This window comes from Clinocottus analis, unplaced genomic scaffold, assembly GCF_023055335.1.
Source record: "Clinocottus analis isolate CAN_PGR_092001 unplaced genomic scaffold, fCliAna1.0.p SCAF_8, whole genome shotgun sequence".
Classification (NCBI taxonomy): Eukaryota; Metazoa; Chordata; class Actinopteri; order Perciformes; family Cottidae; genus Clinocottus; species Clinocottus analis.
In genome coordinates this window covers 12,045,547-12,058,265 of record NW_027176240.1, presented here as the reverse complement: position 1 = coordinate 12,058,265, position 12,719 = coordinate 12,045,547, and the positions used below count along the sequence as shown (strand labels likewise).

General features: G+C 40.7%; 1 protein-coding gene across 1 annotated transcript; it reads left to right on the top strand.

Annotated features, from left to right (window-relative positions):
* The first annotated feature begins 234 nt into the window (after nucleotides 1-234).
* Nucleotides 235-11,734, top strand: zmp:0000000760 (collagen alpha-1(IX) chain). The gene is made up of 26 exons (XM_068568688.1): nucleotides 235-313; nucleotides 1,440-1,563; nucleotides 2,417-2,810; nucleotides 2,923-3,000; nucleotides 3,118-3,213; nucleotides 3,301-3,354; nucleotides 5,913-5,966; nucleotides 6,057-6,110; nucleotides 6,195-6,248; nucleotides 6,388-6,441; nucleotides 6,523-6,576; nucleotides 6,653-6,706; nucleotides 6,981-7,034; nucleotides 7,159-7,203; nucleotides 7,287-7,340; nucleotides 7,430-7,483; nucleotides 7,577-7,630; nucleotides 7,760-7,831; nucleotides 7,917-7,952; nucleotides 8,137-8,181; nucleotides 8,274-8,306; nucleotides 8,930-9,076; nucleotides 9,513-9,689; nucleotides 10,362-10,452; nucleotides 11,334-11,411; nucleotides 11,532-11,734. The coding sequence occupies exons 1-26, from the start codon at nucleotides 235-237 to the stop codon at nucleotides 11,732-11,734; spliced, it is 2,292 nt and encodes a 763-aa protein (XP_068424789.1).
* The last annotated feature ends 985 nt before the right edge of the window (nucleotides 11,735-12,719 follow it).

The window sequence follows — 12,719 nt, the reverse complement described above, 5'->3', positions numbered from 1 at the left end:
GCACCACCCGCGATGACACATTCCTTGTATGTGACAACACGCGTGGCAATAAATGGTTGTGAAACAGATTAAAATGCATTCATGGAAATACTTTTCAAACTAATTTGAGTGACTGATTTAAATGTAACAGCCTACTTTACACTCATATATCAGTTAATCAGATTTCTTGAATTACTGATTCCTTGAATTGTTGTACTGCAGGCACTTCTAGGCCCCGACGACAACAATCATAAAATGCCACCCTCCAAAGAAATGCTGGTGTTTGCAGCGCTTTTTGCCTTCTTCAGACTGACCCCATGTCAAAAGTTGCCAAGTAAGTTTACATTTTCTTTCCATAGTTATTTGATGACTACAACATATTTTACACTGTATAAAAAAGTAACAATTACTAATTGCATTTGGAATATTTTCCAAACAATTCACTGGTTCTGTATAGTTGGACTTGTTAAACATGCTGCTGCTATCTTTGCCAGCACACCCTTATAAGGCCTTAACTTGCTTATAAACGTCTCATATGAAACAGAATTGATAATAATTACAGACATCATGTTAATTATCTGCAGTTACGATAGTTTTCCAGGCTGAAAAGTGTATTATGGAACCATGACCACCAGATGTCAGTGTTTGTCAGGTCAGGGTCCATTATTTTCCTTCCCAGCAGTCAACCCAGTATCATGTTTCCTACTCCCAGTGCCTTTGCGGACACTAAAAGGTCAAGAGATCATCCTGGGGTTAAGCTGTGTCCATAAACCTTTAAAGCCCAGAGTCTTCATTTTGGCTCCTTGTTCCCATAAATAACCCACTAGTTTTGGTCTACCTATGGTGTCCTACTCACAGATAAAATGGCCATAAATAGTGCAAGAAGTGCTGACAAATATTAATCCCAGTATTTTTTTCCAATGTAAGCAAAGGGCTGTGACATTTAATGTGGCTTTATTTAGCTCTGACCAACCTATTGACTGCATACATGGCAGTAAAACAATGAGACAAGCCTGCAGCGTTTAGACAGACAGAACGTGATTTTAAATTAATCAGGTGACTTGTTAACATGCAACAGTAAGAGCTATCAAGTTTTTCTTTGTCATAGATTTGTTTTCTGAGTTATTTTTTACTTCAGTCTTAATATTTTCATCAGAATCTTCCAACACATTTGAACCTGACACTAAACACCAGAGCCAACTGATCTCATTCAACTGCAGCACAAGCACCCTGTGTTTAGGATTAAGAAGCCAAATCCAATGAATCCAATAAACAGCCTCTTCTTGTAATGGGTTTCATAAGTGACCTCATTCTACATGTGAAAAGATAGCCTTATTAATGACAATGAGTAATGCAATGAATAAAAAAGAATCTGTGATATCAACGATTCAGAAGTCGTCCTGCAACTTTGACGGTGAATCGTTGTGATGCCGAACTGAGCTCAGTGTTTGTGCTGTGAGGTTTTGATCTGCTGGAGGAGTTTTATGTGCCTGAGTCGAGAGGAGTGAGAAGAGTGGATGGTTCTCAACCTGAGGCGGTGGCCTACCGCATCAACCCCTCTATCCATCTCCGGAGGACTATGAGGTACAATGTTAGACTGCTTTTATTTCTAGTGAAGCTGGAAAAAGGATTAAAGACTAACTTAACACCGCCTGAAATGTTTTTTTTTACCGATCTAAAGTAGCTTACATTCTCACCTGGCTGCAGTGTTAAAGAAGTGTACTGCAGGGTCAGGGTGTTAGTACGATACACCGTACTAAAGGAAAGCGAGTCATCTCGGGGTCTGCATTAAACATTACAGTCAACATGAAAAGAAAAACACAGGACATATTTTTGAGAATACCAACAATAACAATGACTAAAAAGGTAATGATGACTCTCAACAAAGCTCCAATCAGATTCCCAGATGCTGTGTTTGGTTATAGGTGCAACAAAGCACACCCGTCACCACTGCAGCATGTGGTCAGACGCTTGAAACGATCGACCTGAGTTGAAGAACAATAATGCTTTTCAGACCAGTGTTAAGTTACTGTTTAAAGCTAAATGTAACATGCTAGCTTTGTTGTTTCACCATGTTTAAATGCTGAGAGTTAGTATTAAGCTCAAAGTAGCACTGAGCCTTACAGAGCTGCTGCAGAGCGGTCGACTCTTTATTTTATTCATCGCTAAACGCTCAAACCCTTTGCAGTGAATGCAGCACTGCCTAGAGATCCTGAATGTTTCCCTTGATTTAACTGGACGTGCGCTTTTTTTCAAATTAAATAAACAAAGAATATCCATCTGCTAAATACTGCATCATGATATCTTTTTAATAAAAAGTTACAAAGAAATATGTCACATACTGAAGTTTAATATAAAGCCTAAGCAGCCCTGTTTCTTCCATGTTCTTAAATAAAATAAAACCCCAGCTCTCTAAGTCCTGACTCTTTTGCCACAGCGATGTGTATCCAGATGGACTTCCTTCCGACTACTCTGTCATCGCAACATTTAAAGTGACCAAGGACACTGCCAAGAAATCTTGGGACCTGTGGCAGGTCAGTGACCCCGAGGGTCGGGAGCAAGTCGGCCTGCGTTTTCACGGTGACACACACTCTTTAGACTTCTTCTCCACAAGCCCCCATGGGAGCCAGATGCTGAGGACCTTCCATGGCGTGGAACAATTATTTGATGGAGAATGGCACAAGTTGGCGCTGAGTGTTAAAGGCAGCCAGGTGAAGCTGCTTATAGACTGCAAAGAGGTCAGTGTGGAGTCCATTGATGAGCCGAGGCCAGTCATCCATCGAGGGTACACCTCTATCGTCAAGCGCGCTGCAGGAGATCGCTCTGTGTCTGTGAGTTCACAGCCTGGATTTATATCAATATATGTATTCAAAAGTAAAAATGTAACTTCTTTTGATTTGGGATGCAACTTTGTGTGTCACATTATCTCCGGTCTCTTTCCAGGTGGACCTCCAGCAGATGGAGGTGTCATGTGATCCAGAGCAGGCTTATTCAGAAGGCTGCTGTGAGCTTTCCAGTGTGGTGAGTCAGATCTCATTTTGATTTTCTAATCTTCAGTTCCCAACATGGTTTCACTCTCTCTGCTGGAGATGTGTTTTTGGTTTTAATGCTTTTTTCTTGCCTTTCTATCCATGGCAGTGTGGAGGTTACGCAGAGATCGGCCTAACAGCCGGAAGAGCGTCATGCAAATGCATGCACGGACAACCAGGCATTCAAGGACCTCCAGGACCGAAGGTTAACAAACCTGTACAGTGAATATTGGCCGACCATTCTCAAGTTGAATCTGTGTCGATATGTTTTTTTTTTTGTATTCTTCTGCAGGGTCACATAGGTCTTCCAGGAAAAGTTGGATATAAAGGAAGACATGGAAACTGGGTAATCAGGTTTATTAAATACCTTCCCGTCAGGTGAATATCAACTCTAAGTTTTACAAGGGATGAATGATATTTACTTGTCGCGGCCCCTTCTTCTTGCTGCACAATATAGCGTTAAACTGAATTGTGGGTGAGTGACAAAGTAGACAGAGTGGCAAAGCTGTGGAAAATGGCAAAGGAAGTACAACTGAGACACGACAGGATGGAAACAGATCTGGAAGCAGAAGCGCTTGGCGATAGTAAACATAAAGACTCCTTTCATAGTTTAAAAACTCATGTCCGCTTTGCAAAAGATTGAGGAGGAAGCCAAGGTAAACACACACTCATACGGATGTGACAATACATTTGTTTTTGTCGTTCTGAAATTGCCATTTGCATCTTAAAACCGAGGCCCTGCCTGTTGAGAATACAGGATTTAATCCAAACTGGAAAGAGATCACAGGATTTCAAATGGTTTTGCTTTTCCATTTTGGAAGACTCTGAGCTAAATGTAATGAATCCCACACACACAGGAAAACCAGGCAGTTGAGCAATAACCCTACCCCACAGTGTCTGGTAATGAGCAGCATTAGTGTGCTTAACTGTGTGAAATTTGTCTCTTGAATGTTTTTATTTTCGTGGAGAAGGCTAATTAATAATTCCCTTATAGGAAGATCATCAATTATGAAATAGAGGAAAAGATTGAGAAAATGATAATGAACAAAGGGGTCTGCTGCAGGAAGCAGTTACTCGTGCATCAATGAAAGAACAAATACACTCACTGTGTGTCCTTCAGGGAGCCGCAGATGTGATTATTTTCACTTTAAATTTACGACTTGTTAATCCCATCATGCTTAGCAGTCTGTGTTATGTTGGAACAGATCTGAGGGTCTTTTGAAAACAGTCTAGAGAACATGTGTTTAAAGGAGGATCATTTTGTATACGTATGTGATCGTTTGGCTTTTAACATGCCCTTTGCACTCAAGGAAATCCCCCATGCTGCCTGAGCAAACACATGTACGCCTGCAGACCCACGTACATTCAGAGCACATTTCCAGAGCTGTACACGCTACATATTCATGTCCTGAGTAGCAGCTGTAGCTCATCTGGGAGTAAACATCTGTCTTGTGTAACTCGTTAGAGTTTTGCCCTCCTGCCAGCATGTGAATCACAGAGCCCTAACATGTTTATCTCCTCCCCTGCTGGCATCCAAGGAGGGCATTTCCTGGCACAGATATATGAACTGTCCATCTCCGGTGGTGGGTGGTCCTTTGTTCGTCAGAGCTATACTGCCTTAGAAACATTGTAAAGTTCACGGCTGTGCCTCACGCCGTACCGTCGGCCATCTCTGAGGTTAGCCTTCGCCAACCTGACTCTGCTTAAAGTTAGGCAAGGTGGTCAAATAAACCGACAACACAAGCGCATCCTGGAACTTGTTTAATCTCTTTGTTGACTCAGTGAAATACTGCCAACTGGGAAACACTTTTCCTTGTACAACTGAGGAAGTCAGCATCTGTACAAACAATAGTCTGGCCCATTTTGTTATACCTATGACTTGTGTTTCCTAAATCCTGCTCAACATGCTTGTATATATTTTCCACTAATGTGCCTGAAACATAACTATGGCATGTTCACATTTCTCCTCATTTTGCTTCATAATCTTCTACAGCTTTTCAGAAAGGTTTCAGAAATACACTTTTTTCTTGCAGAGAAGAAGATTAGAAAATCAATCTCACTCTAATATCTGTGAAAATTAGATGGTTAGCTTAGTTTAGACAAAAGACTGGAAGCGGAGAGGAAAAAGCGAGCCAGTCGTTTTTACTCTGGTTTTGTACAGATCAAACAAATAAGATGAAGGCATTTGGTAAACAAATTTGCTTGTAATCTTCAGCCTGAGCTAAACTTGCTGTTTCCACCGGCCTACAGCTTTTGTTTATCAGCTAACTATCTTCTGGCAAAGGAATAATGCAACATTTTGAGAAACGTACTTTCTGTTTTTTGGGGATTGTTTTTGTCAAGTTTTCTTTTAGATCAGAAAATGAATGCCACTCACATATGTAACTCTCATTTAAATATGAACTACAGCCAGCAGCTGGTTAGCTTAGCCGAGCTGGAAACAAGCTAGACTGGTGCTCTCCAAACACTAGTGCTGGTGTTTCACCTATGTGTTACTTTGTACACCTTTGGACATTTTTAGAGCCCTTTGGACGTGGACAGAACCAGGCTAGTTTAAATGTCACCTTCTTCCAGTCCTAATGGTAAACTAAGCTAATCTCTACTGGCCTGAGCATCATATTTACTATGCAACTATGAGAGTGCTTCTTTTGTTCACTTCTCTTTCACCGAAATAACTGCAAAAAAATCCACAACAAATTCCTGGGGTGATTGATTGGATGAGACAATCCTGTCATGTCTGAACATTTTTTTTTCTGTCTTATATGTATCCAAATCCCACAGAATCAATAGTGAGTTTCTCTCCAGAAACTGTCGTTAGAGTTTTGCACTTTACGGTATCAAGATGGTCGATTCACAAAAAATAGCTGCAGTCTTGTTTGAGATTGAGTAAAACATGTCTTGCAGGGTATCCGGGGAAAGACAGGAGACTATGGCAACATTGGCGAGTCCGGCCAAAAGGTAAGATCTGCCATTATGCTCCTATCGAGGTTACACTCCAGTGTGGCTCGTTCTCAGAACGCATTAATGAGACTTCACACGTGTCTTAAGGGTGAAGAAGGAATTCAAGGCGAGAAAGGAATGAGAGGACTCTGGGGGCAAATGGTAAGTCATCACACTCAGATTAATTGTTTTTTTCACCCTGAAATGTCACAAATCTCTATTAATGACATGTGACTTTTGTAACAGGGAGACAGAGGTCCTAAAGGTCTGAAAGGATTAAGAGGGGCAGCGGGCTTCAAGGTAAACTCCTGCTTTAATTAGACTTCTTTCATCCAGCTAATGAAGTTACAGACTTTTCGTTGGTATTCTGTTCAGTTTGCAGTTAATGTTGCTCAACTTTATGGATAACCCTTAATGTCGGCATTCTGACTATTTAAAGGGAGTTCGCGGACCATCTGGAGACATCGGAGAGACAGGAAAACTGGGAGACGTTGTGAGTTAATCTTGCAGACACAGTGGTCAGGCCCTTTGTAATGTAATTATTGTTTTCGTAACATTTTGGCCTCCTCAAAAGGGTGCTAAAGGCAAGAAAGGACACGAAGGGATTCCTGGATTTCAAGGAGTTAAGGTATACATATTTCATTTTCTGTCTTATTTTTAATCTAGATATTCTGATTTAATACCATCATGTTTGAATTTCTTAGGGAGAAAAAGGGACCACTGGTGTAACAGGGCGCACTGGGCCCAGAGGAAAGCAGGTGGGTTGTTGTGTGTTCAATAATCCATGATGAGACACTCTTAATCATTTGTCCTCTACCTTCATAATTTCCTCATGTGAGCACAGAGAGCCAGAGAATAATTGTTAATGTGGTAAAACATTGCAATAGAGCTTTGTTTTGGGCTTACAACATTAGTTAATGTGGCTGTATTTTAGTTGAAATCTAAGGATCTGAACTGTGTCAATATGAGTTGGTGAGTCACTTTGTTGCATAAAATGTGTAACTTACCATGCTTTAAATGATGATTTGACAGGGTATTGTGGGAGATCCTGGAGACAGGGGAGGTGCTGGAGAGAAAGGGGGGCCTGTATGTATCACACATTATTCAAATTAGCATGAACATTATATGTTCCTATAATATAAATATAACCTAAAAAAAATACTTTTTTATTAATGGATGTGTTTTTTTTGTCTGAACTTGTGAAAACTAGGGGATCCCTGGACCTGTGGGCAGAACTGGCTCCATTGGGCTGCAGGTTATTCACCTGACTCACCTTATTCCTCTCTTACACCCCCAAAATCATGTGTCTGTTGTATGATTACGATATTGTCTACCTAGGGCATTGTTGGAGATCCGGGCCTACCAGGCAGAGATGGTGATCCAGGAATAGAGGTATTATGTTCTGCTGATAATTATATCGTACTGATAAAGTTCAGAAGCAGTGCAATTGTGGTATGTGAAGTGTTATCTATTCCTCACAGGCTTATCAAGGACCACAAGGTGTCAGTGGAAAACCCGGACGAATTGGAGCAAAGGTAACTTGCCGTTCTTGTTTGTTTTTGTACATAAATGTGTACGATTGAGTTGTGTTTGGCGGATACATTTGTTGTGCTTTATGTGTTTCACAGGGAGAGAAAGGCACGATTGGGCCAGCAGGAGAAATGGGTCCCCAAGGGCGAACTGTAAGTCTCTTTTTCAAAAGGCAAAGCGCATAATACATTTTGTACGTAAAGTAGTTTGCCATCTTAAAGGAAGACGACAAAACATATAGCAGTCCCTTAGGTTGGTTTAATAAATGTTTTATTCTCGAGGGCCCAAGAGGTTACAAGGGTTCTGCTGGGAAGCCAGGAAGACCTGGATTTATTGGCCCACCGGGACCGACTGTAAGTGCTCCAGATGAATGTTCGGAACTTTTCCAAACCCAAGTTAATTTCTGTCAGGCCATTAAACCATGTCATCTCTTCACAGGGACACGTGGGTGTGCCTGGAAAACCAGGGTCCAAGGTATCTTCATCCATTACCCATCAGCAATTAAATTACATCAAAATCCTCATTTTGTGCCACACACAAATATATATATATATATATATATATATATATATATATATATATATATATATATATATATATATATATATATATATATATATATTCTAAATACTATTTATTTTGTATTCGCCTTGTGCAGGGTGACATTGGAATACAGGGAATCCAAGGCGTGAAAGGTGTCCAGGTACTACCTAAATATATTTAGTCCTCTCTGCTCATCATTACATCCACCTGGTATTTTTTGTGGGCAAACTTAATATTCACTTTTTTTTTAAGGGGGAAAAAGGAGTCAAGGGCCCGAAAGGAAAGGTATGCTTTAATTTATTAGTCAAAGCTTCATTGACAAATATAATAATATTTCAAAAGCTTGCACTCAAAACTCTTGGTACACCCTGTTTACTTACCTTAAGGAATAGCTCTGGACTGACTGATGTTAATTGAGTAACTTGTAATGAGTTGGGTCCCTAAATAGAGCCGTCATGTGGGTGTGTGCTTTGTAATCCTACAATGTTCCTGCCAGACTTCCAACATTTCATGGTACATCCATCACATTCTGTTTGCAAACTGAATAGTCTGAACAATCTAACATCAATCCATCAAATTACATTCCAGACATATTCATCACATCTAGAGATGTGATGAGGGCAGTAACACCCAATGGCACCAAAATGAACATCACTCATTGCTTAAGTGTTCTCTACCTGGTTTGATATGTTTTACATGAAAATGTGTTTAGAATTTACTTTTACCACTGCGATTCTGTTAGTAGTTGCTAGTTTGCTTCACTGTCTATATGACTCTGTTAGTTACTATGTTTATTATTCATATTCAAAGGACCTTATAAGCATTTTAAGCTGTTACTGCTTTCAATAACGTTTGTGTCAATGCTGAACACATATCTCATTGTATTCTGATGGATGCACTCTTTCTAGGTTGGAGACAGAGCTGTGCAGGGTCCTCCGGGAGGACGGGGGAAGCGGGCCCCGGCGGGCGAACCTGGGCGATCAGGTCCCGTCGGAGTCAAGGGGGTTCGAGGTGAAGGAGGACCAGCTGGCTTTCAGGGGCCCCCAGGCCCACCGGTAAGTTAAATACAAGCCTCTACTTTTAATGTGACTGATCCCACAAACACTACAGAGCTACAGAATCTTGGTACTGCTCTTCGGTCTCTACTATAATTGACACTTCATCTATTTGTGACTGACGGCACAGAAACAGCTGAGTTCTCATTTGCACCAGCAGCCACACTGACTGGCACACACATGGTGTTTGCTAACAGCGTTGGTGTCAAAAACACATTTACAGTGTTCCATATTAGCCTGTAGTTATCCGTGACTCACAGCAAGGGTTTCATTTAGCGTGTCTATAAATCCATAATGGGCCTCGGGAAATATTGTTGGCTTCGGTTCTTCATTGCATTTCCTCTAAGAGGCAGCCATTGGTCCTGTATCCAATCCTGTAACACTGCCTATTACATGTCCCTTCCAGTGATGGATGTGGTAATGATTTTTTACACAGGGCCCGACCCTCTCTGCGCAACACGTGATCGAGGTTTGTAAGAAAGTGATCGTGGAGCAGATGTCCACCTTTGCCAACTCAGTGAAGAGGACTTGTGCTGCAGTTTGTCCTCTGTATGGGAACGTGCCCACGGGTCCCCCCGGTCCCACCGGACAGAAAGGACCCCCCGGCCCTCTCGTGAGTTTCACTGTTTAGCTTTTCATTGTTCAAGGTGAATCAGCCTGCTTTAGGTTTCACCTCCTCTTTTCAGGACCTTAAGCTGAGACACGTTGAACACAGAATATTCTCCATACGTTGTTCGCTTTTGTCTCCCGGGCTGAGTAAAATGCAAACACATTGCAAGGGTCTGGACAAGACTATGAGGGCTGAAGTATTTGGCAGAAAAGCTTGGAATGAAAACATTACGGTTTTCCAAGTCTCCATGAGGACAAATAAGGAGTCACAGACTAGACACTTTGTCTGTGTTGAATATTTTTTGGAGAGTATCAAGGCTGTCGTTGGATTAGAAAACCTTTTCCACATTATTATACAGAGTAGAACTAATTCATGTTCCACAACTTCTTTAATCACAATGACTCTTAGGCTGATAGATGCTCTCTATTCAAAATATTCTACTATATTAGATTATGGCCAGTAAGCCTCATGTTGTGGCATTTAATGCCAAACCAAGAACAGTGATGTATGAGTAGTGTACAAGGTTTTCCCAAAAATTTATTATATAATCAGCCAATTCTGGTCAGAAGTGTGTCAAACCTAAATTGATGACTTGAAAACAGCACCTGAGAAGAAAACCTTATATTGTGAACTCAAAAGATTAACGATGTGTTTTTTTACTCATGACGTTGTCAGGGTGAAGCCGGTAATGATGGTGTTGACGGAGAAGTGGGCCTGCCGGGATTCTACGGAGAAGCCGGGGAACTGGGCCGAAAAGGAGAAACAGGTGTGAAAAACAAACCTGACAGATTGTTTTGAGGACGAACAAGTGGTGGAATAACAATTTGGATGCTTTACTTAAACCTGCATTGTTTTTGTTAGCTACTTAGGGGCAGAGGAACAAGCTATAAACTTATCACTAACACATTATCACCTGTTACCACCTATTTACACATCCAGCTGACATGGAACATCATTACACTGTTTCTCTGGCTACCTAATAAACTTAGAAAATTCAATCTACCTTTACTGTTTTTAACTAAATCCTCCACTACGTTTACTTGCTAGTCGCTCATTGCTGTCTGCTGTCTCGAGCTGAGCAGGTACAGATCTACAACGTGACTAAACAGGCGCTGCTACGCATGGCAGCGCTGAGAGGAACTGCAGAGTTGGGGATTTATATATACGTTGAAGTAGAGGGCCAGTCAAGTCCAACTCCAGTCAAGGTTTTTTTTTTAAATTTCCCATTAGTAAAGTACTTAAATAAATCCACAAATGGAAAGAACAGCTTCATTATACCTTTCATCATGAACTGCACTATACAAAACTGCCAAATCTAATATTGTAAAGCTGGTGTAGACTAATGTGTAAATTCTCGACTCTAATTTATGGTTCGCGGCCTGAGCATTATGTCACACTCGTGCCACATTCCTGTGCCAAGTCAATGAAATTGAAGAATATTTACAAGGTGTTTTAAACCTTTATTTAACAATGATCTCAGTAGCACATATGGTCTTTAATCAACATGCCGTGTTCTTGAGTGGAGCTCGCTTCTGGGGGGAATAACGTGTTGGCCAATCTGCGCTCGAGACCAATGCGTGTGTTGTGTGCGTGTGCGTGCGTGTGTGTGTGTGTGTGTGTGTGTGTGTGTGTGTGTCTGGCTTGCAGGTGACAAAGGAGAGAAAGGTGATAAAGGACCCAAGGGCTATGGCCAACCTGGCTACTTTGGAGACCAGGGACCAAAGGGTGAAGTCATCTTACAATACTTAATGCACTATTGTTTGATGACTTGGTTAAAATGATGAAGAAAAAAATGTCTCTGTGAACTCTCTGTGGTTCTAAACGAGATGTTTGCCTCGATCGCAGGTCAGCGTGGACGTCCTGGCAGAGCCTTCCACGGCCAGCCAGGGCAGCAGGGAGAGAGGGGACATGTGGGCCGGCCTGGACTCAGGGGCCACGCGGGTCTCAGAGGAGCTCCAGGTGTTTGTGTCACCTCTGGGTGTTCTCAGCTGAATTCTACCAGCGGGACCCCTCAGCCAGCACCCCGGAGGTTGAGGAATCGCCCATAAAGGGAAAACAAAGTGAACGGTGAATTAAATTTTGAAAGGAGGAAAACTTGGTTGATTGTTTTTTTGTTAATATGTATGTTTGTTCAAATAAATTGAAATTTCCATGTAAATATGCATCCCAACTGAACTTCTGGGAACAGTTTGATCTACAAGGTTACCGAAGACAACAACGGTGTGATAACACAATATGTTTGTATAAAAAGGCCGTCTGCATTTTTATTCATAGCTTTATTTAAACAGATTTCACAAGTCTGAGTTGTCGTTAAAACATCTGTTCTTTATAATAAAAATGTAAAAAAAATATACTTGGGTTTTTTAGGCCATTGTGTGAAAGCCTTATTTAGGCTCATGATCATAGTTTTACAGAATCAGAATTGTTTATTTGCCAAGTACGTTGAACATACGAGCAATTTTAAGTTGGTGAAAAGTGCATAACAATAAACATAGACATATAATAAAACAATACAAAAATATAATGAAAACCATAAACATAGTGCAATAATATATCAATATTGTAAATAACAAACAGATAAAAGTACTTCAAAACAAGAACATATTTTAAAATACAAGTGGCAAGTGTATTTTAATAAGATGTGCAAGGTTGTTTGAAATTGTCTCGGGGATGTGAGAGTCAGTCAGTTAGTGGAGGTCCCGGGCTTTGTTGATGATAGTGTACTGGAGCAAAGGCAGCAAAAACAAACATGACAGGGAAAAAAAACATAGTAAAGTGTGAAGAACATGAATATTAATTATGTAATTCTCTGTATAATCTACAGAGAGAGTTTATGTACACCATTGTCATGAATGAAGAAAACATAAGCAAATCATTTAAAACAAAGTTATTTTTACATTTATGTTTGTAGCTGTTTTAAAAAAATAACTAAATAACTTGTTCATGTAACACAGTGCATATAGATTACGCTTTCTCTTCAAGCCCCCAAATTTAGGATTAGAAAAAGTATAAATGTTGCTCTATGGCAGACAA

Coding starts and splice junctions, on each gene's coding strand:
- zmp:0000000760 (XM_068568688.1), top strand. CDS start 235: ATGCCACCCTCCAAAGAAATGCTGGTGTTTGCAGCGCTTTTTGCCTTC. Junction 7,035..7,158: donor CTGGAGAGAAAGGGGGGCCT/GTATGTATCACA, acceptor TGTGAAAACTAG/GGGATCCCTGGACCTGTGGG. Junction 7,204..7,286: donor CTGGCTCCATTGGGCTGCAG/GTTATTCACCTG, acceptor TTGTCTACCTAG/GGCATTGTTGGAGATCCGGG.